The following is a 27,497-nucleotide window of genomic DNA, read 5'->3' on the forward strand; positions in this document are numbered from 1 at the left end:
AATTCACTTAATAAATACATAAACCAAATTACAGTGCACACCTGTAATGCAGCAATGCAATGCAACACGCGCAATTGAATTTATTCTAATATTTAATTATTCTATGCACTTTATTTTCATTAATGCTAAATATTAATAACCCACAACCTAACGCTATACCCACAAATCAGCACTGCAGCAAATTCACACAAAAAAGCAATATCAACTGAATACCACTTTCATTTACTTTCAAAGTTAAACATGTTTGCTATCACTACATCATAAAAACAATACTTTTTTATTGTATATAAGTCTAAAATAACAAACTGCAAACTTTTTGTATAAGTTAACAATTATTAGTTGGATTTACTGTATTAGTTACTGCTTTGATGGTTTTCAAATGTTTGCTATGTGGCTTTTGTGTGTATAACAAGTTCTGTTTGGAAGCAATTTCACTCTTGAGGCCCTATAGCTCAGCTAAAATATGCTTGACAATATATTACAAGGTTACAAACATGGATGCTATCACTTCATCATAAACAATTATTTTTCCATATTGTATATAAGTTTAAATTAACAAAATGCAAACTTTTAATAATATACCAATTATTAGTTGGATTTACTGTATTACTTACTGTTTTCATGCTTTCAAATGTTTAGATACAAATACAAATTTCTACAAAGAAACTAAGTGATCCCATAGCTTTTATTACACACAATTATACCATATAAAAATACTATCACACATTATTTCTAAAAAAAACCGCAAACCTCATCAATATGGCGAGACCGATTGGCATTGCCAATGCTTGTTACATCTCTCTGCAACGCAGCTCTGTGGCGCTTACTGGAGGTACCTAGTGGTCTAGATGGACTCTAGGGACCCTCAGGATTCAAGGGGACTTAATCTCCCAACTTAAAACGGCCACAGGGCGTGTTTACACCGTGGGGAAGTGAGGGGACGGGGCCTGAGGTGACATGTGCAAACACGCCCTGTGGCGCGTTTTAAGAGGTAGTTTTAATCCCCTGCCCTATTATATGCTAGGGGCTTACAGAGGAGGTCATGCTGATCACAGGGGGACCCCAACGCATAGTGTTCCCTAGTGTATGTAGGTGTTTTCACTGTATTCTGAGTGTCTTTTAACATAGCACTGGCTCTAGGACTGGATAGTCAGACTCAGTTACCACCAGTATCCGTCTGAAAAAGTTGAGGGTAAAGGATGATTTTGCAACAAGGCTTCTTTCTGCTCTTCTGTTAGTTCTTTCTGCACGTTATCCTTCTTCCTGCACTTTTCTTCGTCTTTGAGGACTTCTGTTGCTTCTTTCTGCATTCCTTTTTTTTCTTTCTGTGCGTTTTTTCTTCTTTCTTCACATGTCCTATCTCTGTAGGCATAGTTAGAAATTAGCATTTAAAAAACCTTTGAAATTCACTGAAAAAACCATAGGTTTCAGGCACATTATAGTTAGGAATTAGCATTTAAAAAACCTTAGAAATTCACTGAAAAAACCATAGGTTTCAGGGGCGTTATAGTTAGCTGGACTTTTCACTCGTACAAAACCATTGAAATTCCCCCGTTATAGTTAGTTCAGCTAACTATAACTCGCGCGCCCGCAATGCATTGCTGATGACATCACATATTACATCACTCATGACATGCAGGTGCAGGAGGTGCCTATAATAGGATCACAACGCACTATTGGCCAGTGTTTATACAAGATTTTCCTTAGTTTCTGATGAAAAATGTTGTATCCTGTGATTAGCCTAGGTGTTTGTTTCGTTGTTTCCCCTATTGTTGTTTTGTTTACTTTACTTTTAAATAGAAGGTATTTTCTGGAGATATTCAAACATTTTTGCTTTGCTGACTCCAAAGTTTTTGTTTTATACCCTCTACTACTGAGTCTTTCAAACAGGTTATTTGTTGAGTCTGTTAGGCTCTCAACAGTGCTGCAGTTTCTTTTCATACGTAGACATTCGGCAAAGGGAATGCTTTCAATAAGTTTAACAGGGTGGAAGCTTTGAGCATGTAAAATAGCATTCCCTGATGTTAATTTCCGGTGTGTACGCGAATGTATTCTATTATTCATAGTGTACAGTTCCAAATCAAGAAAGACAATGGATTGTTTGTTTAAAGTGCCTGTAAATTTAAGATTTAGATCATTTGCATTGATGGCATTTACAAAATCAATGGCACTTTGTTCACTGCCTCTCCACACAATAAAAATGTCATCTATATAGCGTTGGTATATGGCTATATTTTCAGACATTTGGGTGTTGAATGCCCTCATGAGTACTTGCTCCTCCCACCAGCCCATATGCAAATTCGCATAGCTGGGGGCGAAGCAAGTACCCATGGCTGTCCCTTGTACCTGTTTGTATAATAACCTGTCAAACATAAAGATGTTATTTGTCAGGCACCACTCTACCATTTGCAACAACATTAACGTATGTTCATGGAAACTCATATCTCTTGTACTCAGATCATGTTTGGTGGCTCTCAAACCGTCCTGGTGTCTTATACTAGTGTACAAACTTTGTACATCAAGTGTAACAAATATATAATCCTCATGCCAATTATGATCAAAGATCTTAGTAAGAAAATCACCAGTGTCTTTAGTATAGGATGGTAAAGACTGTACTAATGGCTGGAGAAAGAAATCAATGAACTTGCTAGTGTTCTCAAATAAACTCCCTATGGCAGATATAATTGGTCTGCCAGGAGGACAAACCGCATCCTTATGAATTTTTGGTAATAAATACAATTGCGGTGTCACAGGATAATCATTCTTTAAAAAGTCCAGTTCATTTCTTGTTAGTAGCCCCTTTCGTCTCCATTCATACAGGCATCCATGATATTTTTCTTTGGTACTGATAATGTTAGTGGCACTGATCCTTGTGTAGCAGTTCTTGTCTGATAATTGGGTTATTGCTTCTCTATTGTACATATCTAGAGGCCAGAGTACAATATTGCCCCCTTTGTCCGACCAACGTACAACTATATCGGGACGTTCTTTTATTTTTTGCATTACCTTGGAGTATCCAACTGGTTCATTACCTTTTGTCATGTTGAACATATTGCTACTTTCAGTTGCCAAAACTTTAAGATCCTGGATCATTCTGTCTGCAAAAATATCAATGTTGTCCCTTGGCATCAGAGGATTAAAAATAGATTTCGGTCGAAACGGTGTTACCACGGCTGCAGATGTGTTTAGATCTGAATTCGTTCCTGTATTTTCCAAAGTTGTTACCTCAGTTAAGCTCTCGTTTTCTAGTTCCATCATGTCTCTCAGGAAAGATAAATCCGCTACAGTTAAAGTGTCTGATTCTTGATGTGTGCTACTGTCCTGATCTTTCATATTGATCTTTTCCTTGGTATTGAAAAAATGCTTTCGTAATTTTAGTTTACGTGTGAATTGATAAAGATCTATTCTGGTTTGTGTATGATCAAAGTTCGTTGTCTTGCAGTATGAAAGTCCTAGAGCAAGGATTTGTTCTTCATCTGGAGTCAAAACCATATTCGTTAGGTTTACAACTGTGTTGTCTGATTTTACTTTGTTGTTTATCTCCTTTTGTTTCGTCTGTATGTATATATTATCTACTGGCGGTCGCCAGTAGATAGTTATAGCTAGGACCGTGTTTCCATAGGAAATCTGAAAATTCAATTTTGAATAACTTTGTCGCCGGTTGACGAATCCTCGTGAATTTTTCAAAATAGGTTGGGCGCTCCGCTCCTACCCTGAAAGTCTCGGGGTGATTAGTCAAGCGGGGTCGAGAAAAAAGGGGGGTCCCAAAACGCATTTTCCCCATGCATTTTTCCATAGGGACCTTTAGTCCAAGGTACAGCCCGAACGGCTGAACAGAATTACTTGAAATTTGGCAGAGAGGTAGTCCTCAGGTCAGGGATGTGCCTTTTGAATATCTGGAGTCAATCTGTTCAGTAGTTCCTGAGAAAATTTCAGTTAAAAGTACATATATATCTATAAGCGCGCACCGTGCGCGCATGGTGCGCGCACGGTGACGTGCGCGAGCGCAATTCTGATTGGTTGTTAGATGTCAGTAAACATTCGAATCAGTCGAAATCAGGAAGTGTCGGCCACCATTTTGTCTCTCGCAGTCTGAGGCAGTGAAAAACAAAGGTGGAGAACGTGAAAAGGGGGCAGGGTGGACAGTTCCTGACCCCCTAGCCTTTGTCAGGGGGTCACTGAAGGACCCCCAAGGGTGAAAAAAACATTAATTTTTTTGACGAAAAAGCGTGGGGTGCGCGCACGGTGCACGAACGGCACGCACAGCGCATCGTGGGTGCTCGGTGCGCGAAGTGCACCAAGCGCCCACAGCGCGCGCACGGTGCGCGCACGGTGAAAAACCTGAAAAAAAAAAAGATTAATAAATACATAACTTAGCATTTAAAAAACCGTACAAATTCACTTAAAAAACCACAGGTTTCACACACGTTATAGTTAGGAATTAGCATTTAAAAAACCTTGCAAATTCACTTAAAAAACCATAGGTTTCACACATGTTATAGTTAGCTGGACATTTCCCTCGTAAAAAACCAATGAAATTCCCCCGTTATAGTTAGTGCAGGCAACTATAACTCACGCGACCGCAATCCTCTGCTCATTTATTGCAGGCATTTTGCTTTAAATTCGGGGATTTGATGAATTACCCACGCACTAATGTGGGAAACTAACTTGAGAGCTCTAGTGAATATCTGAAAAGGGAAGCGTTACTTTACTCTCCAAGCAACTATAATTAGCTTTGCTAAGGAAAGCTGCTTCTTCCACATGTCGAGGTCGAAGAGGGCCCAGAAAATGGCCCTAAAAGATGTTTTATCTTTGGTGGCTGGTAAAACGCCTCCTTTTTAGGTTTCACCTGCTTGCTGTGCTTGTGAAATCACTTCTATTTAATATATATTAAAAGGGGGCTCTTATCAGTTCCCGTGCTGAATTACTGTGTCTATCCGCTGTTTTGTGAAACGTTTTTTATCTTTTACTTATCCTGGCTGCACGCATTGAAACAGCCGTGTTACATTCCTGATCTTTTCATCGTGATGCCACCAAGGAGTATTAATTTGATCTCACTCTACATTTTATGCGAGCTTAGTTCTTGAACTCGATTTTCTGACTTTGTTTTGGGCAGTTATTTTAGTGTGGCTGCACGAGCCCTGTGAAGATGTCGCATCACTCTTTCCCCATATTGGAAGAACTGGACAACACTGCCTTCTACTGTTTATTTTTTTTATTGAATATACAATTGCTCTTTGTTAGAAGGTGATTCTAACCATCTGAGCCGCACGGATGTTTCGCTTTTTGAACACCTAATTTTCGAGCTTTTACTTATAAGCTGGGACTCGCCCACAGTGAACTCATGATGAAACAGACTGCATGCGGATTGCACAGGTGTCTGCCTTGTGGGAGAAGGCTATTGAGTTGCAGCCAAGGTAAGGGGCACTGGCCTGGTTACATATAGACATGAGTGCACATGCGTGTGCACACGTGTAAGGGCTGCACAGGGGAGATCTGTCGTGCACAGCCCAGGAGCAGGTACAGATAGAATAGTGTGGCAGGAATGATGCAGAGTTGGGTGGTGACATGGAATGGGCTTTATAATGTGGGGAGACACATGTAAGGGAAAGTCGGTGTGCTTTACTGTTTTCACTGTATGCACACTCCATTACTCTCCTATGAAGACCGGGACCGCATGGGGTAGTTTCACTAACCTGGGGGCTACAAATTCCAGACATGCACCAAAGTACACTGTAAGCTCTGTAAGAATAAGTATTCTGCTGAGTCCAAAGACATATCTGTACTGCTTATGGGTCATCCAGAAATGTAATTTCCTCTGACTCAGCTCATAACCAGAGCCTGCCCGGGTGTGACCCTGCCAGGCTGGATTAATTACCTTCCTCCCCAAGCTGAAGCATCAGAGCCCTAGCTCTTCACTGCAAGCATTCCAGGAGGGAGAGATGATTTTGGACTGCGCCTTTAAGAGAGTCCAGGGCCAGTGAGAAGAAGCCTGGACCTATGCGCACTGAGTGAGCAGCCCAGAAGGAGAGCCAGGTGAAAGGCTGGCACAGGGAGCCAGTGAAGCCAGCCCCTTGCCAAACCCCCCTCCTAGAGGCCAAGAGGGTGGTGAAGAGTGCTCCAGGTGGCTAGTGCTGGCCACCAGGAGCAAGAAGAGGCCAAGATTGTCCAAATTAGCCTCATGGGGTAAGAGATATGCCCCCTAGAAGGTAGGCGACCTTTTGCTGGGACCGATGACAAAGTGTGTGGGGCTCCACTGCTGGTCTTGGATGTGCCCCCGGGGTAGGTCAGGTCCCGGGGGCTGTACCCCCAGAAGAAGAAGCCGTTGCACCCCCAGAAAGGACCTACCAGGCCCAGGATTCCTCTGGGCCCCCAAGAAGTTAAGTCGGGGATCGCCGTTTTCTCCCTCTGTAAATTTGTCACGGGGGGGGGGGTGCCAGGAGCCTACCCTGGCCCGCCCAATGAAGAGAAAGCCGTGGAGCGCCGCCGCGATCCCCGCAAAGGTATTCCAGGGGCCTTGGACTCCCAACTCCAGGCTCCACCGAAGACTTAATCGGGGAGCGCGTTCAGCCCCCGTGAAGGTGGAAGATGGGGAGCGCCGTCGTGCTGCCAACAAAGAATGCCCTGGGGCCCGGGACTCCCACTCCAGGCCCGAAGAATAGGGGGAAGTCGGGGAGCACCGTCACGCTCCATGTGAAGATTGTCCTAGGGGGCCCGGGATCCCCAGCTCCAGGCCCCAGTGTGAAGAGGGAAGTGGGGGGAGTGCCACCGCACTCCCCCTCAGCAGCGGGAAGGAGAGGGAAGTGACGTTGCACTCCCTGGATGCCCTGCCCGACCAGCGGCAGCCTACGTAGCTGCCCGCCGGAGCAGGCAGACCAGAATGGAAGTGCCCGCTCCCGTGACAGCACGCGAGGGTGCTGGACAGTCGGGGAGCCGGCGGTTGCAGCTGAGGGTGGGCTCCCCCAGCTGCTCCCCAATGTACCTGCACATGGGGTCCAGGTGGGACTTGGCCCCCAAAGAAGAGCATATGCGACATGAGGCTGCCAGTAATGGCAGCATGGCTCTCCCCAGAGCAGCGGGAGAGCCGCTGCTCTAATATGCACAGAATGGGGAAAAGCATCCCCATAATGCCTAGCAGGGCAGTGGAAGCCCGTTTTCAGCGTGTGGTAACCACAGGAAGATAGGGCCACCACCACTGGTGTGACAAGGTGCAGGGGGAGCTGCAGGAGCAATGCAGACTCCCCCAGCACAAGAGAGAAAAGTCCCACCTAATTCTCTGGGGACTTACAGGAAACAACCCCTCAACGATTCAGCCATTCTTCAACACCAACCTTTGGCTGGAACTTTTGTTCTGCAGCTGGGTGTGGGGTTTTTGGACTGCACCAAGGTGTGAAGTGCTGTTCTGGGGGTGCCTTGGTGAGACATTACCCTAGAGGTGAAGAGGTGCAATTGCACAAGTGGTGTATTTACATGAGGTTATTTCTTTTGGGGACTGGAAGTCACATATGTAAAATGATAAGCGAATTGGGGTTCTGCTGCTAGGCATTCCTGCCAGGGTGCCTGGATGTCAATGCTTAATCCTGTGGTTATAATTGTGATGTCTTTGAGGGGCTTTAATTGCATTGTATTATAACTGTTATCAGATTTGATGAGTACTGTTATTCTAAGTGATGCCTAAACATGTATTCTTGCTACTGCGTTAGATAAAGAACAACCCAGACTGTCAGCCACTGTGTTTTAGGAGTGTATACTGTATGGTCAGAATGAGATGCTAAGTCAGGGTTATGTATCACTATGGCAGGTGTTCCCATTATAAATGCTTGTTTGTTGAGATAATGGGGTGGGCTGCCACTGGGATGGTGCCAGTGGGAAGGGCCCTCACTCCTAGTTATGGTTAACCCAGTGCATGAAAATTTGGGGGCATGATGATGTGCATACATGGGAATGGTGGTACTAGGCCCCCCTCTGCGGGTGGGGTGGAAATGTTATGCAATGTCCAGAAGTATTTCCAACCGCTTATGTAAATTTGTAAATTAATGCATAGTATTGAGTAGTGCTTGTGTGTAATAAATTTACTCTTTCTTTTTATAAAGCAAAGTACAGACTGGAGAATCAATTATTGATTGTTATTTCTGAGTACCTGCAAATGGCGATTACTAGCCCATACCACCTCCCTTGAGTAAGCCTTAGACTGCTCTGCAACGCTACCCTCTGAGAGTCAATCGCTACACTGGGGTGTTTGGTTCCCAGTGAAGGACAAATGTAGACATATTGTTTGTGCAGGCCTCACAAATAATGCCTCTTGCATACATTTTCTCTTCAGGTGATGCCACCGGGTACTGAAAAGAGTACTGTAGTAAAATTGGATGTCAAGTCGGATATCTTTGTTTTTAGGTTTCGCCTGCACAAACAGCATATTATTAATCTCATGGGTGAAACATAATGTATTTACCAATGCTTGTTTAAATCAGCCGACTGCCTATTCTTGGTAGGAAATTAGCATGAGCAGCACCTATGCGACAATACATTGCATGAAATCATTCACTGGTGTGCCAGCCCTTCTCTGCAAATGTTACAAAACACCCATGCTAGCATAGCTACCAAGTTTCCCAGGTTCATGTGTAATGTGCTGTTCCAGTCCATGTTTTTCCTTTGAATTCTGGGACTTGTAGTCATGTTTTATAACAGAATAAACAAGACTACAAGTCCCAGAATAAAAAAAGTTAAAAAAACTGGAATGGAGCAGCACATTACGCATGAATCTGGGAAACTTGGCAGGGCTGTGCTAGGCCATTCAGCATGCTGGCTTTATCAAAATACAAAAGGGCCTCTCCACATACTGATTCCTGGAGCCACTGCACTGGCTGTAACAATGTTAGCTACAGCCTTGCATACTGAAGAGAATTTCCCAAAGTTAAAGATTCACATGTTGGCCAATTGTTTTTCCGGTCTCGCCTATCGTTACAGCGCGCATGCGCTGCTCGCTCTGCGAGGCTTCATGTAATCGTGGAGATTTGAGAAGTGGTGATTAAGCCCCGCCCCTTCTTTAAATTAGTTTGCGTCAATGTGCATGCTAAATGCTGTGTTTCTATTGTGAAGGAGGCTTCTTAGTCCCTCCTTGTTACCGCCCTGTCTCCATTTGGCCCCGCCCACCCGGACTGGATCTTTTACTCGTGGCATTAGACGGTGTCTTTTAATTCCTGGATGAGCACTTTTTTTTGTTCATTCACCCAATGGCGTAGCGACAGCTTGTTCCGATTAGTAGCTGTGTGCTCACTTGTTTCCCGTAGCTGCCCTGGATGATCTATTCTTACTTTAGCTCTAGAATCGTACTTGCACCGGTTTTACTTAATCTCACCCTTTTAACCTTCGCGACGGCTCACCCTCCTTTTTACCTCCGGTGTTTGATACATTTTTCACCCCATTTTAGCCCGGTTCTGTGGGGTCACGAGCACCAGTTGCGTTACAGATGGACACATTCATTTTTTTAGGCACTGAGAGATTAAGTGATATGCCCAGAATCACGGGATTTTGAGCGTCCCTGCCAAGATTCGAACCCGGGTTCCCAGCTTCGAGGTCGACCACTCTAGCGGCATTGCCTTATCCTATTTGATATCGACTATGACCTGTGCTCTTTTCTCATTCAACAGAGTGGGTGAGTGGTTCTTCCGTCGTTTTGTTCTCAACCACCTTGTCTCTTTCCTCTCCTTGGGAGGGGAAGTTGTGTTTTTTCCGCTTTGGCATGCGCACGGCATCAAGAGAAGCTCCCCCCACCCCTCTTTCTATTTTGAAGCAGCCGGATGAAGCTCATTAGAGTTGCCATGCTTACGGCGGGTCATGTGGCTTCTGCTGCATGGATCAGTAAGTGTCAGCTGCCAGGGTCACGGGCTGGCTGCACGATAAAACAAATTAAGCTTCCTCTTAATTGGGAAGAATTTCAGAATATTGTACTTTGCGGGTCCCCCCCCCTCTGACTGCATTCCTTCTGGTCTGTGCTGTGGGTGGTGGCTCGGTCGAGGGGTGAGAACGGGGGGTTCAGCGCATCTCGACAGGCTAAAGTGGTGCATTATCTATGTGTGATCAGAGCTACATTTTGTTTGCTTTCATTTTGTTGAGCGATGCCAAAATGGTTGACTGCGGCTCTTGTGACACACTTTTTGGCCTTCTGACATGCGCATTTCTGTTAATTAGCTGGGCGCAGTTAACGTGGGTGTGTGTTTGCTAATTCGCGTGTTTTTAACTGCATATTTGTGCACAATATTAGCTATTTGGCAAGGTTTGCTGTTGCACAGTTTGTATGTTTGGGTATTAATGCTGGTAATTGTATATTTGTGTACCTTTGTTGTGTGGTATTATGTTATATGTCGCATGTCTGCTGCGTGTATTTGTGTGTTGGCAGCTCTAATGGGTCCGGAAGTGTTTGCATGTGTCTGATGTGTGGGACATTCTGGCTATAAGTGTGGTAGTGGGTGGATAAGTGAATGTGTGTTACGTTTGTTTGTGCACATGAGAGCAAGGTCTGTTTGTCACTAAGAGGACAACCGACATTAATGAAGTTATACACATAAATTCAAAGACGCGCACACACATCTATAAGGAAGGTCTGTGTTTGCAGTTTGTGTCCTTTTTTAATATTCCATTCATTTGTAATGTACAAATACCCTTTTTTGCTCATGCCGTGTTTATCAGCTCTGCGACACAGGAGACAGAAGGCGCGTAATCTCTTCAAGAGCTTTTTGTGGTCACTCTCTGCATTGAACCTCGAGGGTAGACAGCACTTTTTTCACACCTCATGAAGCACTTTGTTGCAAGAAAAGTCATCACAACTGTAACCACAATGGTTCATTAGTTGAAGTTACTTTTATAGCGCTTAACTCAATAGCATGGCTTGAAGGTTCTGCGAAGGAGCCATGGGCATTTTGGACAATTTGTACAAGTCAATAAAACCTGTTAACACCTAATGTAACAAGCATCATACATGATCTTCTAGTGAATACAGGTATGAAGCGTTGAGCTTAGTACATGCATCTGTTAAAACAGAGCTCACACGTAAAATGCCCCTGCCATTTGCTGCCATCATGATTCTAGGCATTCCAGAAGTGACACTTTGTGATGGTTGCTGAAGCTGGTGAAAAGAGAAATGTTGTTAGGATGGCAAAAGCATGGCGCAGCGTGGTCAAACTTTGATCACTAGGTTATAAGCCTGCCGCTACACAGTGAATGGTTTTGAACAGAGGCCTCCAGTCTTTTCTGTAATAAGAGCTACTTATGTTAAATGAAAATCATCCAGAGCTACTAAAATTATTAATGTTGTAACAGCGAGCACATCACACAAAATTATATTAGTGGCCACCCAATGCAATATTACTAGCAGTGATCAACACAGTTCATAGACATAGTTGCAAGTAGTGATGTAAAAAAGGCTTTATCGATCTAGAAAGCCTCTGCATAACTAATAGTGGACAGCCTTCCTTGGAATACCCATGGCACCAATGTAATATACGCAATAAGGCCCTACCACGCTGCATTAGTTATCACTCAAATATCAGCTTTAAATACATTTTGGAAATGCAACCATTTTACTCCATGCATCAGCTTATGAGATTGAAAATACACACATTTACATCTTGACTGCATGCTTTTCAGTTTTGGGATACATATATTGATTCAACAAAACAAACCCTTCTAATTTAACAGAGTGAGCTGCACACATGCAAGCTACTTATAGCTCACGAGCCACTCCTTGGAGAAGACTGGTTTAGAATATTCACTAAAACAATAATGATTTGGGAAGATGGCAGTTCCCTCTTTATGCATTAAGCCAATATTTTATTGTATTTCCCCCCTTTCAAGTCAAAATTACATCATTATTGACAGCTGCAAAGGGCTGCCCTTTTTAAGTCGAGCTTGGGCAGCGCATACACTGCTCTGCGAGGCATGCTGTATTGAGGTATAGCATAGAAGTTCCGTCCATTTCCCACCCATCTTTTCAATTGGCTCCTGTTATTGTCCTTTCAAAATCGTTGCTTTTCATTCGTGAATAGCCTTAGTAGTCCGTCCTTGGTACCGCCTTGTCTGCATTTGTAACCTCCCATCACGACTGGACTTTTTACTTGTGTAGTTACACAGTCTGCTTTTTCTAGTCGGTGAGCACTATTTTCTTTATTGATCTTCCCTATTCCACCCATGAATTCGCAGCACATTGACACCTTTTATATTGTTATTAGTCATGTATTTTTTCATTTCCTTTTAGTCTGCTTAAACTATAGTGGCCACGCTTATTTAATCATTTAATTTACGGCACGGTTCCGCTTTCAATTTAGCGGCCAAACTTATTTATTTGTTTATTTACTTTACAGCGTGGGCCGCTTTCACTTTAACAGCCGCACTTATTTATTTATTTAATTTACAGTACCCCCACTTTCACTCTAGCAGCCGTGCTACAAAAGATTTCTTTCTTTCTTCATTTTTACACTTTGTGTAAAAGCGCACCATACGCACTTTCACTTTAATGTTGGCCTTGCCCCTTTCTTTAGATGCTGCTCACTGTAACCTGAATACACAAGCAGTGTTTAAAAAAAAAGGGGCGTAGCCACCATTAAGGTGGTCTCGCATTTGCGAGAGTTTGACCTATTAGCATTAGAAATGACAATGCCTTTTATATAAATGTTTCTAAGAAAAACATACAAATAAAAGGCATTATCATTTACAATGCCAATAGCTTAAAATCTTGCAATTGCGAGACCTATTGTATTGAAAATGCTTGTTGATGCATTCTACTTTTGGACATCTCATACTGCCAGTGGGAAATAGGGGAGTAGATAAAGGGGAGCCGATGGGGGGTAACTTGCCTCACCCCAACCCTCCCACTTCCTAAAGTTCTGGACATTACTTCCTCTTCGGTCATCTTTGTCCTTACACAGTGAGCAAATCTCCTATTCAAAAGACATTGTTCACCTAGCCCAACCCAAAAGATTACTCCATAAGGCACTGCTCTCTCCCATAATACCTCAAAAAGGGAAACAACTGGCGGACGACTAAGATGTGTTTCTTCGTCCTGCCGCTCGTGCCCACGCTCAGGGGGAGAGGAGGTCTCAACTGAGCAACGACGATGGACTTAAACCCTGCGCGACACACAACTGCCTAATTTGAAGATCCCGCAACCCCGGAGCGAACAACCCCTGGGCCTGCGAGGACAAGAGGTGGCAAGGCCGAGGTTCCAGCTCCCCGACCCAGGCTAACCTGGTCGGGCACTGCACTGGACCGTCACCGAGGCCGGGAGAGAGGACCAGAGCGAGGTGTTGTTTGCCAGACTCTTTGCTCCGCAGCCTATAAGAAACGAAAGAACGAAGAGTGCACTGGTGCCGGGCCGTGACCCAGCTGGGACACTAAGGTGACCTCACCTGGGAACCCGAGGTGAACCAAAGAGAGCAGCACTGTGGGGTGGCGCTCCCCGACAGGTTTTTAAATTGGACCGCATACACAAAAGAACTGGGATGCCATGGGTCTGGTGTCAACTTGAAACTGCATGATCACAGCTCGTGGGCACTAACATGGATCGGGCAGAATATGCTGCTCTGCGATTGCGGCACTAATCTTTAGGTGGGGGGGAGACAGATGTGGATGCCTTCTGACTGCGAGTACAGGCGGCAAATGTTCGGATGGTGTTAGATGCCGCTGGATCGGAAGGCAGAGATGATCGGCAAATAGTGGAGGAGTTTCACAATTTCTAAACCGACTTCTACACTGCCCAACAGCTTCCTAAAGAGGCATCGACATAATATCTCCAAGGCGTGACCCACCCTAAACTAACACCAGATCAGGCAGCTGACTAAAACCGCCCTAAACACATTGAGGAAGTGATTTCCGCCATTGCCTGTCTAAAACTTCTCAAGTCTCCAGGCCTGGATGGGTTTTCAGTCATTTTTTATAAAACGTTCTGCCCAACCATAGTGCCTATTCTCATTAGGCTGTTCAATGTGATAGGCAACTTATCTGCCATTCCTCCCTCGATGCTCCTGGCCTCTATTGTGGTCCTTCGAAACCAGTAAGGACAAATGACATTGCGCCTCTTATCAGCCAATATCTCTTTTGAATGTGGAGCTAAAACTCTTTACAGGGATGCTGGTGGCCAGGATGGGGCCCATGTTACTTAGGCTTGTGGACCCAGACCAAGCGGACTTCGTTGCGACCTAACAGTGCAGTGATAATACTAAGACACTACTCCACCTCATTTACAAAGTCCAATGCTACGACACGGAATGCATGTTGCTATCGATCGACACTGAAACATTGTTTGATAGAGTAAACTGGCAGTATCTAGCAGCAACTCTCGAACATTTCAGAATAGGAGACCGCTTTTGTAAATGGATTTCTATTAGCTACACACAACCAATAGCAGTGGTCTGAGTGAACGGGCACACCACTCCATTCCAGATCCACCGGGGCACAGAACAAGGGAGCCCGCTCTCTCCCCTACTGTTCGCTGTATACATGGAGCACATGGCTGGGAGAGTTTGTGATAATCCCCTAATAACAGGTTTCAAATTTGGGGAGGAACGGCATTGCATCAGTCTGTATGCAGGTGATGTTATAGATACTTTGGAGGACTCCTTGACCTCATTGCAAGCCTTTCTCACTGGGTTAGAGATGTTTGCCCAGGCAGCAGGTTTTAAGGTTAATATACATAAATCACAGGCCCTCAGGTTGTCCCTTTGTGCCCCCACCCAGGATGCCCTAAGGCGCTCCTGCTCGGTCCAATGGGCAACATGCTTGATCCCCTATCCAGGGTTCTGACTTACGGCCACGATCCAGGCCACGGTCTCCCTTAATTACAAGAATATACTTCACCAGGACCGTCAGGACCAACATCGATGGAAGCTCTAAAAATTCTGGATGGGCCACATTCCAGCTTTGAAAATGAATATACCACCAAAGATATTATACTTATTTCAGAAGCTTCCAGTGGAGCCCCCACCTGGGGTTATCCGCCCTCTACAACAAGAACTTAACTCCTTTGTCAGGGTGGAAAAGTGGCCTGAGTCAGCAAAGACTTAAGCTACAGACACCTCCGGAGAGGGTGGCCTCGGTATTCCAAACCTGCACCGATATTACCAGGCTACGCAGCTTCGATCCCTATTGGAGCAACAAATTAGAAAAGCATTGGCTTTTTACGGATTGGGCAGCAGCCGGACAATCTCTATGGAGGATCCCCTTCCTCCACAGATTCATACCTATCTTAAAGGCCTGAGATTCAACATCGGAGAAGTGCAGACTTTCTTCCTTTTCATTGCCCCTGACGCCCACAGTGAACAGTCCTGACTTGACACCAGGTCTTGACACCAGGGCCTTCCACCTCTGGAACCAAGAAGGGTGCAGATCAATAAGCCACCTCTTCGATGGGGAGGAATCTCTACCCTTTGAGAGTCTACTCTTGGACCTCGCCTTGCTGGAGTCCGAGCACTTCCGCTACAAACAAGTGCAACACTGGGTGATGAACCCTTTGATTTGCCCCAATGCACAACAGCACCTCACCCCTATGAAAAGTGTCTGCTTTCTAAAACCTCAAATGCTCATGTCATCACAGAGCTAAATGGCTTCCTGCGCACCCCCACACAGTCACACAAATCCCCGCGTCAGAGGTGCTGGGAATTAGAGCTGGGCCATACGTCAACACAGCGGGAATGGGGCAACATCTATCACCACGCGAGACATACAGCTCGCAACGTTTCCAGCATTAAAACAGTGACCAAAATAGCCACTTACTGGTATATCACCCCCTCCAGACTATATAAAGGAAACCCTGCCCACAAACATGACTGCTGGTGTGACTCTCAAGGCACATTAACTCATTTGCTGTGGGACTATCCCAAACTCACATCCTATTGGGCACAGGTCCTTGATGATATAGACACCCACTTTGATACACAACAACCTCACTTCTTACTTACCGAACTATGTCATTCTTGGCTTACCTAACGCACTCACATTCCGACTTAATTCATGCAGAGGCAGACAGATTGGCCTTGCTCTGGGTGCGGCATTGCAGAACATACTGTCTCTGTGCGGTTCGACGCAGGTTCCCACTCATCAGGGATGGCTGCCAAGACTATGGTATGTGGTTGGCATGGGGCATATCTCCCTCTCATTACTAAATCAAGGATCATCTTTTCCAGACCTGTGGCGCCCATTTCTCTCCCTTCTGAGCTCTGAGTACTGTGAGCTTACTTGCTCTAAATAACTACACCTTCTGTGTCTTATGGAGCCCCCTTCCAGCTCTATGTAAAGACGCACAGACATTCCCATATTCCTTTAGGAGATTGTCAATAGGTCCCCGGGGGAATGTTGGTGGGATGAGGGGGGGGCTAGGTTGTTGTGATGGGATTGTTTAATAATTATGACGACACACCTGCTAACATGTTTCTGGCTATCACTAGCTTTGTTTTATATAACCAATAAAGATTTAAATCTAAAAAGAGAAACAGCACAGTTCCTGTGTTTTTTCTTCTGTAATGCTGTGCGGTTACCTTTCCAAACAGAAAGTAATAATTTATCTTTGTCACCTATTTTTTGTTTGAAGTAGTGTTTTTCCCATCTTTCTGTTTTTAGGTCTCGCCTAGCATTGCAGCGCGAATGCGCTGCCATCGCTTTGTGAGGCATGCAGTATATACTGTAGTGTGGAAGCTTTGTGGAAGCTCCGCCCACTGTCTGCCCATTAGCTTTTGTCTTAAATGCTGTCCTCCGATTGGTTTGAGGCTTGTTAGTCCCTCCTCATTCATTATTTGTATCCTTCCACGGTTACTGGCCCCTTTACTCCTAACACTATTTTTTTCCCTGTCTTCCCACCCCACAGCCCCCTCCATCAGTCTGTGACTTCTCACCCTCTCCCGCCCCCCCCGCCACACCCATTAGTGTTTTTTTGCCTGCCAGCACTTCCGTTTTCATCTTTATCATTGCCACCTTGAAATATGCGAGTTCAAGATGCGTGCTGTACAAAAACTTTTCGTGTTTAATGAACTAGATTTTAATGTTACTCTAAATATAATAAGACTCTAGGCAACATTCGGGGTATGCATGACAACTGATGCCTCTTAGTTCACAAATGGCATTGTTGTCGGGCGGGAGGAGCGGCAGTGTTTTAACTCATGTTTAAAACGAGCACTTTCAATAACTTCCTCTCAATTCAGTGCTATAATCTTGTGTACTGAGGTGACGCGCTAAAGAAATGCACTTTTTTGAATTCTGAAGAGACTTTTTCGCACATTTACATCATGTTTACTGTATGATTACCATGCCAATCATTTTCACGGCTCGCCCACTGGCTCGTATACGCTTGGCTCGTCTCCGGCTGGCTCTACCTGTTAATTAATATATTGGCTCGCGCACCTCTAACAGAGAGATCAATGGATACATGACAGTAAGCCCGGTAGATGGTAGAGAAATAGACTGGTGCAGATAAACAGACAAAGTCAGTCTCCATTGCCTCACGTCAGAATCATCACTTCCAATAACCTGGAAATCTAACGGCAACTCATGCATGCCCCAACCTCATCCCCTCACCTATTCTTAGCAGAAGCGGCAGATTCTGAACTGTACCCTGCTGGTGCAGAGGAGCACTGCAGAGTCTGTAGAAGTGCTGGGATCCCTAGCCTCTCCAGGCAGGCACCTAATCCTTCCAGGTGCCTTCACACTCAGGATAAATGAATAGATTTTGTTCTGTGCTTTAGTCGCCCCTCTGTGAGCACTGTCTGGTAGATGAAGCTCTGTGTTAATAAACACATTCCAAGAGGTGGTTGTGTACAAACAAACAGCCACAATACCATACGTTTTGAGTGTGTAGTTAAATACCTGCTCATCGAGTACCTCTTTGGCTGATCATTCCATGGCACAACCAAAATTACATTTGGACACATTTGCTCAACTGTAAAACACTCCCTTCTATGGGTCATTTGCTGGAGAAGTGTGGCTCACTGGTTAGAGTAGGATGACCTGGAAGCAGAGGTCAGCCTGGGACCAGGGTTCAATTCCCAGCTCGGCTGGGTCTTGAGTCCATAAATTGTCCATGGACTTGATAATTCCTGCTCCAGTGCATACTCCATTCATGGGTTCACACTCTGTGACTCTGGGCAATAGCTTGCTTAATCTCCACAATGGTCCCTCGCGGCGGGATGCCTGGCTTTCACCTTGTGGATGCCCTGCTGGGTTATCTCACAGGGGAATACCAGGACGGGTTCCCTAAGCAAGCGCTTAGAGACCAGTTGGTGATTTGCGCTATATAAATATCTGTACATTTACATTTAACAACTCGGGGCTTTGGGGTTAGGTAACCTACTTTGGATGCTGTGTAAAAGATCAAATACAAAATTAATGCAATGAAACTAAGCAACCAGTACTGTCTAAAACACTGTAAAACTGACACGCATTCTGGCATTTTGTTTAGTTAATGTCAATTTTCTCATAGATGTGAGTAAAGTACTCTTAATAGCTTAATGAAATCTGCACACTTTTAACTAATAGCACTGGGTGACCTTTGATAACTAGGCAAATAATACATTTTCATGTACCCCTGAAGCCCCCTGCCCCCCGCCCACTTGGCAAACTTCATTGCCTCCCAGGGTTTGGGGGTTAACCAAGAATCACAATAGTGAGTCAAATAGTCTAGAAAATGAAAGAGAAGCCGGGATTCATATTCACATGCTACTATCCCGATCGCATTGGTTAGTCTTTAAGCACTACTTTTATTAATGAGTTTCGCATTAGTAAAGCACTACGGTGTGCATGTGTGGCGACACTTTACTCATGAGGTACGTGCCAAGCAATTATTGACACAATCCACACTTTGCGTCTTTTTCAATATATTTATTATGAAGTGCAGGACCTTTCCAAGGGATTTTGCACACTTCATATATTCACTCCATAAATAAAACGTGCAGGTAAAAAATATTGCCATTTACAATGTCAATAGCTCTAACTCACAAATGCGAGACCTATTTGCATTGCAAATGCTTGTTTCTCCTGCTGCCTGCAAAAACGATTTTTGCTGTTCTCCACGGTGCTTAATTTGAGACAGCAGTTGCAGGTAGAGCCCACTAACACTAATTTTTCCTCGCACGCTTTGATCCATAGCAAGCTAGAGAAAAACACATAAGGGGAAAGGTGGGGGAAAAGAAACACAGAAAAAGAGTGGTAAAGGGGGAAAGGGATGAATAAGAACCTGTAAGAGTGAGGTAAGAGATATGGAGAGTCTGTTGATAGATTAAAGATGTGTGAGGGGGAATCAAGACTATAACAACTTGGCATTTGTCACCTTCACCTTCAATAGTACCGGCCACAGGTTTCATTGGAAAACTGTGGCCCTCGGCATTCGTTCTTTTACAAATTAAGCACTGGTTTCCATCTTGCTGAGCAGGCGGAACAATAAGTTTCCATGACTCACTGAGTTGTCTAATGTAACATGACCCGGATTCTATCATTGTCTTCTGCTTTAGTGTACCACTACCAATCCTTAAAAGCTTCAACCTTACCTTTCTACAGTGGCTTGCCGTAGAGGGGATGGCTGATAGTGTCTCCGGTGCCTGATTTCATAATGGCGGCTCCTGAGCAAGTTCGTGGGTCACAATAATGCTTTGCTGGGTAACCACCCAAAATGTCTTAGCGCGGCTGGAGATCGACGCGGTGAAAAAGCACCACCAGTGCAACTCACCAGGGCATTCTTCTTAGGAGCTGGCAGCTTCTGTATACAAAGAATGCCCGCCCAGTGCAGATGCTGCTGCAGCTGATCGAGTCCACTGTTGAGGTGGCCTGTGAGGTCAGGGAAGCACCTCAAATGCTCTAGTACTGAATATGGATTTCCAAGAAGACTCCACAGGGGACCCTGAAGCGGAAGTGAGTCAGGTGTCATTTGTTACAGGGATCTAAATTGCTGTTATAGAATTTAAGTGACATTTTAGGGTTCCCGAATTTTACATGAGTGGGGATGGTGAGGATGTTATATATAATAACAGCAAAAAGAGTCAGAGTCATAAGCCTGGGATATTGACGAATAAATGTGGAGACTTAGAAAAGCAGTCCTTCCAGAAATGTTTGTCAGACAGTACCCAGTATAGGACTCTGCATGTTAGTTCCCAGCTGTTGTAAAGGTTGATCATCTCAAGGCAGGGCTATTAGGGTAAGATACTGTAATTTCTGAGGCTGCTTCACCATCACATCCAATTGACAAAAAAGATCCTATGCAGCCTCGAATCTGGTTGTCTGGCTAATGTATGTGCTACTTATACAATCAAATCTCTCCAAAAAGATTGCTGGGCAAGAAATGTCCCTTGACTGGCGATGGACGCGCACCCCTGCCTCGAGTGCCCCAGCTGCAACGATAGCTAGATCCTTGGGACTGAGGGAATATGGGTAGTGCATGTGCCCCCTAATCTTGGTCAAAGTGCTACCCTCTTGGCGATTAAAGGCTCATGCCATTATGAAAGAGTTAAGTAGTGCGAGTGTGGCAGTGGCAGCATACCGTGTTTTTGAAACCATGATCAGTAGTGTGAACAGGTCTTTTTACCTGTGTCACTGGAGTGGGGCCTACTCACCCCCCTATGTAAGGGTCTGCTGCTGTGCGCATAATTTGCTTTGGCCTACATCCTGCCAGCATGTAGAGCTGTGCAGCTCACATGTTTGTGCGTGGTTGCTTTGATAAATGACTTATATCTGCGAGTCTACATGCTGGGTGAGGGAAGGGGCCATCATGGGGGTGCCGCCCCTGGGAGTTGAGCAACTGAAAAGGATTGTGTGTGCAGAACGTTTGCGTTCTTTTGGAGTTTTTTTGAGAAATATGCAAAGATTGTGAAAAAATGCACACTTATAGTACATACAAATCCTCGCAAACATTTTCGCACTCATTTGGTACGTGTAAGGAGCTCATTTTTGTAATTTTGCATACACAATCCGCATTGCATAAAGCCATGGTAAGTGCCTATTTCAAAACCGAAGTGGTGTAGTTTGTGCTCCCCTCCCAGTAGACGTTATTGGCAAAAAAGGTTAACATTGAACTTTCTGCCATTTTAAAACTGCGACCTGTGTCTGAATGGGCTCGATAAACAGTGCCTTCTCCTGATGATCGATAGTGTTAGATGTGGGTGGTGTAATGGAATATTTGGCTGTGTTACACTACATTGTAATAACGCCTCTAACCGCCTTACCAAACTCAACATTCTGGGTACTTCCGTAAAATATATCGTTGGGTGCGGAATAACCTGCGTAGGAAGCGGTTTTCTTTCCACAATTAAAAGGCCAGGCCTAGCACCGGTTGTTTGAATGCGGTAATCTACACAGCGGACCGCGGTAAGATCCTTTATCACTGCATTGATATTGCAGTGACACCACTTTAATTCAGCAGTAATACAGTTATCATTACTATCTGCTCATGGGCCTGAATCCCGTCCTCTGTGTGGGTCACACACTGTCCTATGCAATGGACGGACTTTTTACTCGGTAATCAATTTACAACCAGAGCGAACGCAAGACGTGACTCACCTACAACCGTGACGCGCAGCAGATATTTAATATAAGAATATTTAATTGATTCGTGCTCATTGTGTTCATATCGGAAGGAGTAGTTTCTTCCATCCGAGCTCCTGACGTCATCGATGCTGAGGGAACAGTCCCTTTGATTGACATCTCCCACCAGTCTGAAGCGGCCTCTGGTGTCCTCGCGGATCCCTCTGTTTCTATCGTTGGAAGCCACGGCCGCCGTATCGTCATCTTGAATGAACCAGTATCCGCGGGAAGTCACCGCTGCCTCCTCCATCGGCTGGTAGGTGAACTGGCAGGGAATGAGGACGCACAGGCCTTCCTGCGCTGTGACGGTCTTGGGCACGGTCACGGTGTAATATGCGTCTCTATCTCCGAGGACTCCTGCGGAGAGAAGAGCAGAGTCTGATTTTAAAACAACATACATGCCAACATTTTAGAAGGGTAAAGTGGGAGATTTAAAAAAAAAAAAATAATCGGTAGAAAGTATTTCTCCTGTTTACTTCTATTGACGCCTGAATCGGGTCTATTGTCATGTAGTGGGGCTAAATGAAAATGTGTTTTGTGTTTTTTTACCTTATCTGTCTCAGGAGCTCGATGAAAGCGCCACGGCAGGCAGAGAGAGTGTGACAAAAATAATGTGCACCTGCAAGCAGGAGCAGGTTCCTGGCCGTGTACACCCTGAGTCACACCAGACCAGTCCCCGTCTGCAGAACCCTGTCCAGGAATCAGGTTTTTGCATTCGGGAATCGGTAGGCGGGAGACTAGCCTTGGAAGCGGTAGCCGGGAGACCAGACTTGGAATCAGTAGGCGGGAGACTAGCCTTGGAAGCGGTAGGCGGGAGACTAGCCTTGGAATCAGTAGCCGGGAGACTAGCCTTGGAATCAGTAGCCAGGAGACTAGCCTTGGAAGCGGTAGCCGGGAGACCAGCAGACCCGGTTCCAGGTATTTTCATCTGGATGGGGCAAGGATATGTTTGTGTGGGCCAATGTGGTCCCGATTTTTGTCAATTTTGGAGGTAGCCTACAAGCCTAAGATTGCATCATATCTTCTTCCAAACAGGCATTCAGTGCATCTAGAAAGTTATTTGAGAGTAAGCGCTGACGTCTATACTCAACAACCCCAACCCTTATAATTTCCAGCAGGCCAGGCTTCAGCACAAGCACCAGGATTCCAAGCAGATTGTGAGAGTATTTCAAGTAGGAGGTCCCGGTTACCACACCTAAGCCTTGACATTTTAAACTAGGAAAACTGGCTACTTACACCTTGCAATTTGCTCAACACCTATTTCTTTGCATGCTGTGAATTATGTAACTTAATGTTCATGTTGTTCTTTTGCAATGTCAAACACTCACCCCCAGTACAGAGATCTGGGCCTAAATCCATTCTATTTTGCTCACCACACCAACTCAGTTTGGACCCAGTCACATGCAAACTAGTCCTGGCTCTGCTCTCAATGGGAACAGTCCAGCCCGAAATGCCAAGCCAGGTCCTCCCTGGACCGAAAACAATCATCCTAGGACCAGTTTCGGGGTATCACCCCCCATCAGCCAGGATAGCCTGAATATAGTGGCATTGCGAGCACCGGATGTACGTCTCGGAATCCCCGTCCCACTTGGAGTGACAAATGCAAAAAGAACAGTTGATGGACCGAACGCTATACAATGTCAAACACTCACCCCCAGTAGAGAGATCTGGCCCTAAATCCATTGTTTTTGTTGATTGTTTGGTGATGCCCTGAAAACAGTCCAAGGATGCTTGTTTCTGGTCCATGGAGGACTTGGCCTGGAAGTTCGGGCTGGACTATTCCCATGGGGAGCAGTGTCAAGACTGATTTGCATATGGCTGGGTCCAAACTGGAATAGCATGTTAAGCAAAAAACACTACAGATGTAGGCCCAGATCTCTGTACTGGAGATGAAATGTTTGACATTGTTCAAAATTCCGTCGATCAATTGTTCATTTTTTATGTTGGTTTGATAAGCGCACTCTCACCCAGCAGGGTATCCTGGTGCCGAGCAGGTGTAAGATTAGCCAAACCGAAGGCCTATTGCTGTTACTCGATAAGCCAGGTCTTCAGCTTCCTGTGGAATTCAAGAGAGGAGGCTCGGTTGCTAATGGCACATAATTTAGGAGCGATGTAGGAGAAGCCTCAACTTCTGGATCTGGTTTTCCAGCTACTTGGGTTGTGCGCAAGTAGGAGTCTTGCTGAACTGAGGTGTCCGGAAGGTTTGTGAAAGCAGATGATATTGTTGAGGTGTGCTGGGCCAGAGTGCCTTACAAGTTTGAAAGAGGAGTTTGAAATTTGCTTGTTTAGGTTAGGGTAGCCATTCTAGGTCCTTAGTTGAGATGTGGGTGTCGTGGGAGGTTGGGAGGGATTCTGGCTGGCGAAATCTGGATGTTCTGCAGCCTCCCAATGAGATGCATATTTATCCCAGTGTAGAGAGTGTTCTTTTAGTCGAAGCTGCTGGCGGCAATAGTGTGGGTGATGATTTTCCGCATGTTTACAAGGATCCATTTGAAAACCTGCCTCAGCATCTTCAGTATCAATCAATCAATCAATCAATCAATCAGGGAGTTTACAAAGCTGGCTACTCACCCGTGAGGGTCTCTAAGCTCTAGGGAGAGGGGGGAGCAGCTGAAGAGCCAGGTCTTGGGGCTCTTCCTGGAGATGTGTAGGGTGGGGGAGCATCTAATGTTGACTGGGAGCTCGTTCCAGGTCTTTGCTGCGATGTAGGTGCAAGCTCTTCCACCTGCTCTGGTTCTGCGGATGCGTGGGATCTCTGCTAGGGAGAGGTCAGCATAGCGGTGGTTCCTTTTGGGTACGTGGAAGCATAAGGCACATATGGCATTGACTTCAGCTTTGATGATGAGTTTGCAGTCAAGAATGAGCCAAAGGGTCTTGGCTAGGCTTATTTAGTTCTGAGGTAGGTCTGGATAAGTCTAATTAATGCCACTGTGTGTATACCATCTCACATAATACAGGGAAGCCCTCTATTGAAATTAATTATGATCAGCGCTGGTAGATGTGGTATGCACAGAGCATCACCAGGGCCACTGAATTTATGTGGTATGGGAGGACCAAATTATGCAGCAGAGTTGACAAAATTATGCAGCAAGAAAAGACAAATTATGTGGTGTAATGTGGCGACATTTTGTGATGGTAATACTTCATTATTTGTTTTACACTTGTTAACACTGTTTAGGCCTAGGTTGTACCTCATTAATACAAGTTAAACACGCAAGCATAGCAATAAACAACTGAAAGGTGAACGGTCAACCTTTGCAAAGGGTCTTCAACTGCACTACATCTATTGCAACGTTTTTGGTAACTTTTGATCTCTTTGAGCTAAAAGCATTTTTTTAAAGTCGTAGATTATGCAACAGATGATAAATTATGTGGCAACTGAGGCAAATCCATAATTTTTATGGAAATAGTAATTTTACGGCTGTAGAAACTCCGCACTCATGGTAGATACTCCACACATAAAAAGTTAGGCCTGTCCTATCTTTCCATGTCCAGAGCTCTCCATCTTGACTGCAGCATCTCTGTAGTCAAAATATTTAGTGAATACAAATAATATTAAACTTACATAAAAGTGTACATTTACATTTGTGAATCAGGCCCCTACTCTATTAGGCATTGTAACTCCACATTAATTCTTGGGCGACATTTATGATTCTCTCACCCTGGCGGCTACTCGTCCAATGAGGTGTTCACTGCTACTATCTGAATAGTATGATCCTACAACATATTACTGCTTGGATCTTACAGAAGCTAAAATACATAAACTCTCTCAGAACCCCCACACAAACCATAACTGAGGTGCAGAAGGGCATTCACAGGCATTGGCCCTTGTGTCACTGCACCTGTCGCATCATTGGCAAGTACACCTCTGTCTGAACTCTCCCAACAGGAAATGGGGGACCCACTAAAAGTCTGATCTGTACTTGTGTCTGAAGACTGGCTCTGGGTCAGCTTAAGGTGCTCTTGGAACTTTGAGCCCAAAAACAGCCAAGCATTTATGTACTGCCACCCTCAATCTACCCAGGATGTGGCATTAGAGTGAGAGCTGCTAACTTTGGAACTGAACAAGGTAGGTTCGAGTCTAGGCTTTGGCTCAACATCCTGTGGTTCTGGGCATATCACCAGTGCATTAGAGACATTAATGTGACCTTGTGTAATAAAACCGGTGTTCATGTAAAGTGCTTCAATACTTGTAGATTGAGTTCGCACTGAATAAAAACTGCAGAAAACTGCCCAAAGAGGTAAAAAAGAAACATAACAAGCATTGGCATAGCCAATAGTTCTCGCCTTTGGGACCTTTTACGTGTTTGCCATGCAACAGTTGATGTTGTTGCACCAAGGATATTGTGCTGTATAACTAAATACTTATATGGTCCCAAAAGCGAGACCTATTGGCAATGCCAATGCTTGTCCTTTTTTACTTGCTGGCTCTTACCACTCATATACCTTTACAACACAGCACTTTGTAAAATAAACGTTTTCAAAAGTAGGTATGTTAATTTGCGACTGCAACTATTCAAAAACCTCTCTGTAACATCTCATGCTTTAACCTCAGCTACTACCAGTGGTGCCTAATGCACCAATGTCAATCTGAGTACTTTGCGCTTCATCAGGGGCATGATACATGTATTCTACAGGTCTATACAATACACATGGCAATACACTGGGTGGGGAATGTGACATGGCCACGAGGACAGCAAGCGGAATTACTAATATGAGGGGAGCAAGAGCTACTGGGGAAAGGCTCAGTGAGCAAGAACCTGAGCGCCACTGCGTGGATTATCACAGAGTGCACTCAAAGCCCTGGAGCGCCCACTTATTTATACAGCGCTTTATAGGCACATCCAGTCAGTGTCCAAGCCGTCTCTATTTTGGAGAGTATGGGAAAAGGAGGCACGAGTTGAAGTTCTCTGTCCAGAATCACATGCTATGATCAGGCGAGGAAACTGGGATTAGAACGTAAATCTCGTGGATCCAGAAGCAACACTTTGGAACACTGGGCGAGGAACGATCTGATTTACGGTTTACATTTTATAGATTTTCCAGAGGTCAGCGCAACAAAAACCTGATTAGCTTCATGAAATAGTCTAAACTCTGAAAGCATAGTCAAAAACGTAATCTTTATAGATCACATTTAATTTTGTTTCCACCTTTTACATAGTGCCATGTGAAGAGATTGTGAGAGAGAGGTGGAGCAGGAGGTGAGCCCACGAGTGGTGCGCGCGCGCTTGTGAGAGCAGGCTTCACTTTCTAAGCGCTGCACTCGTGCTTGTGGTGCGCCGCTGCTCGCTCCCGCAAGGTGGATGCCGCCACAAGCACGAGTGCAGTGCTTGAAAAGTGAAGACCGATGGTTAAAGGCCCCCCTAGGCAGCACATGTGCGCTGTCTAGGTGAGACCAAAAAAGGAGAGACAAATAGATTGCCATTTAGTGGCTGATTTATACAAAGTGAAAACATAAACCTGGATAAACTGCAGCTTCCCCACTTAAACTGTGTGATCTTGGGCAAATATTTTATTTCACCAAAACTCATTTCTCTTCATTTTTTGTGCATGAAAACACGTTCAAATACATGAATCAGAAAATCAACTATACCGAAACCTATTGTGTTTGATTTAATTGACTAATGTTGCCTATACTATCTGGTCCACATACAGGGTCCAAAGAACAACGTTCTTGCCTGTTTGTTCACTATCAGCACTCTCACCAGAGTGAGGGGGGGGCAGGAATGAGTCTAAGCTCATGTTTATAAGTACTTCTCAGTGCAGTGCCATTTTGTGACATATTCATGTCAAAGCTTCCATGTGTTAAAGAAATACAGTTTTTTAAATTTAGAAGTGTCTGTATCAAATTTTGTGTTTTTTGTATATTTTCAAGGCTTTACACTTGCATGGCCTAAAGTGCCAAGCCAGAGCCTTAGCTCGCCGCTGGGCCTCTCCTAGTTAATTTG

At 44.8% G+C, this 27,497-nt stretch overlaps 1 protein-coding gene and 1 long non-coding RNA gene across 2 annotated transcripts in view; one reads left to right on the plus strand and one right to left on the minus strand.

Moving 5' to 3' along the window:
- LOC146808981 (myeloid cell surface antigen CD33-like) overlaps positions 1–27,497 on the minus strand; it is a 413,580-nt gene that overhangs the window by 201,597 nt on the left and 184,486 nt on the right. Inside the window, exon 3 of the mRNA XM_085615778.1 lies at positions 21,526–21,906. Coding sequence (XP_085471904.1) covers positions 21,526–21,906 — 381 coding nt within the window. The remainder of the gene's footprint in view (positions 1–21,525; positions 21,907–27,497) is intronic.
- LOC146808982 (uncharacterized) overlaps positions 1–27,497 on the plus strand; it is a 267,404-nt gene that overhangs the window by 3,489 nt on the left and 236,418 nt on the right. The gene's annotated exons all lie outside the window — the stretch shown is intronic.

The sequence above is a fragment of the Triturus cristatus genome, chromosome 7 (assembly GCF_964204655.1).
Source record: "Triturus cristatus chromosome 7, aTriCri1.1, whole genome shotgun sequence".
Lineage (NCBI taxonomy): Eukaryota > Metazoa > Chordata > Amphibia > Caudata > Salamandridae > Triturus > Triturus cristatus.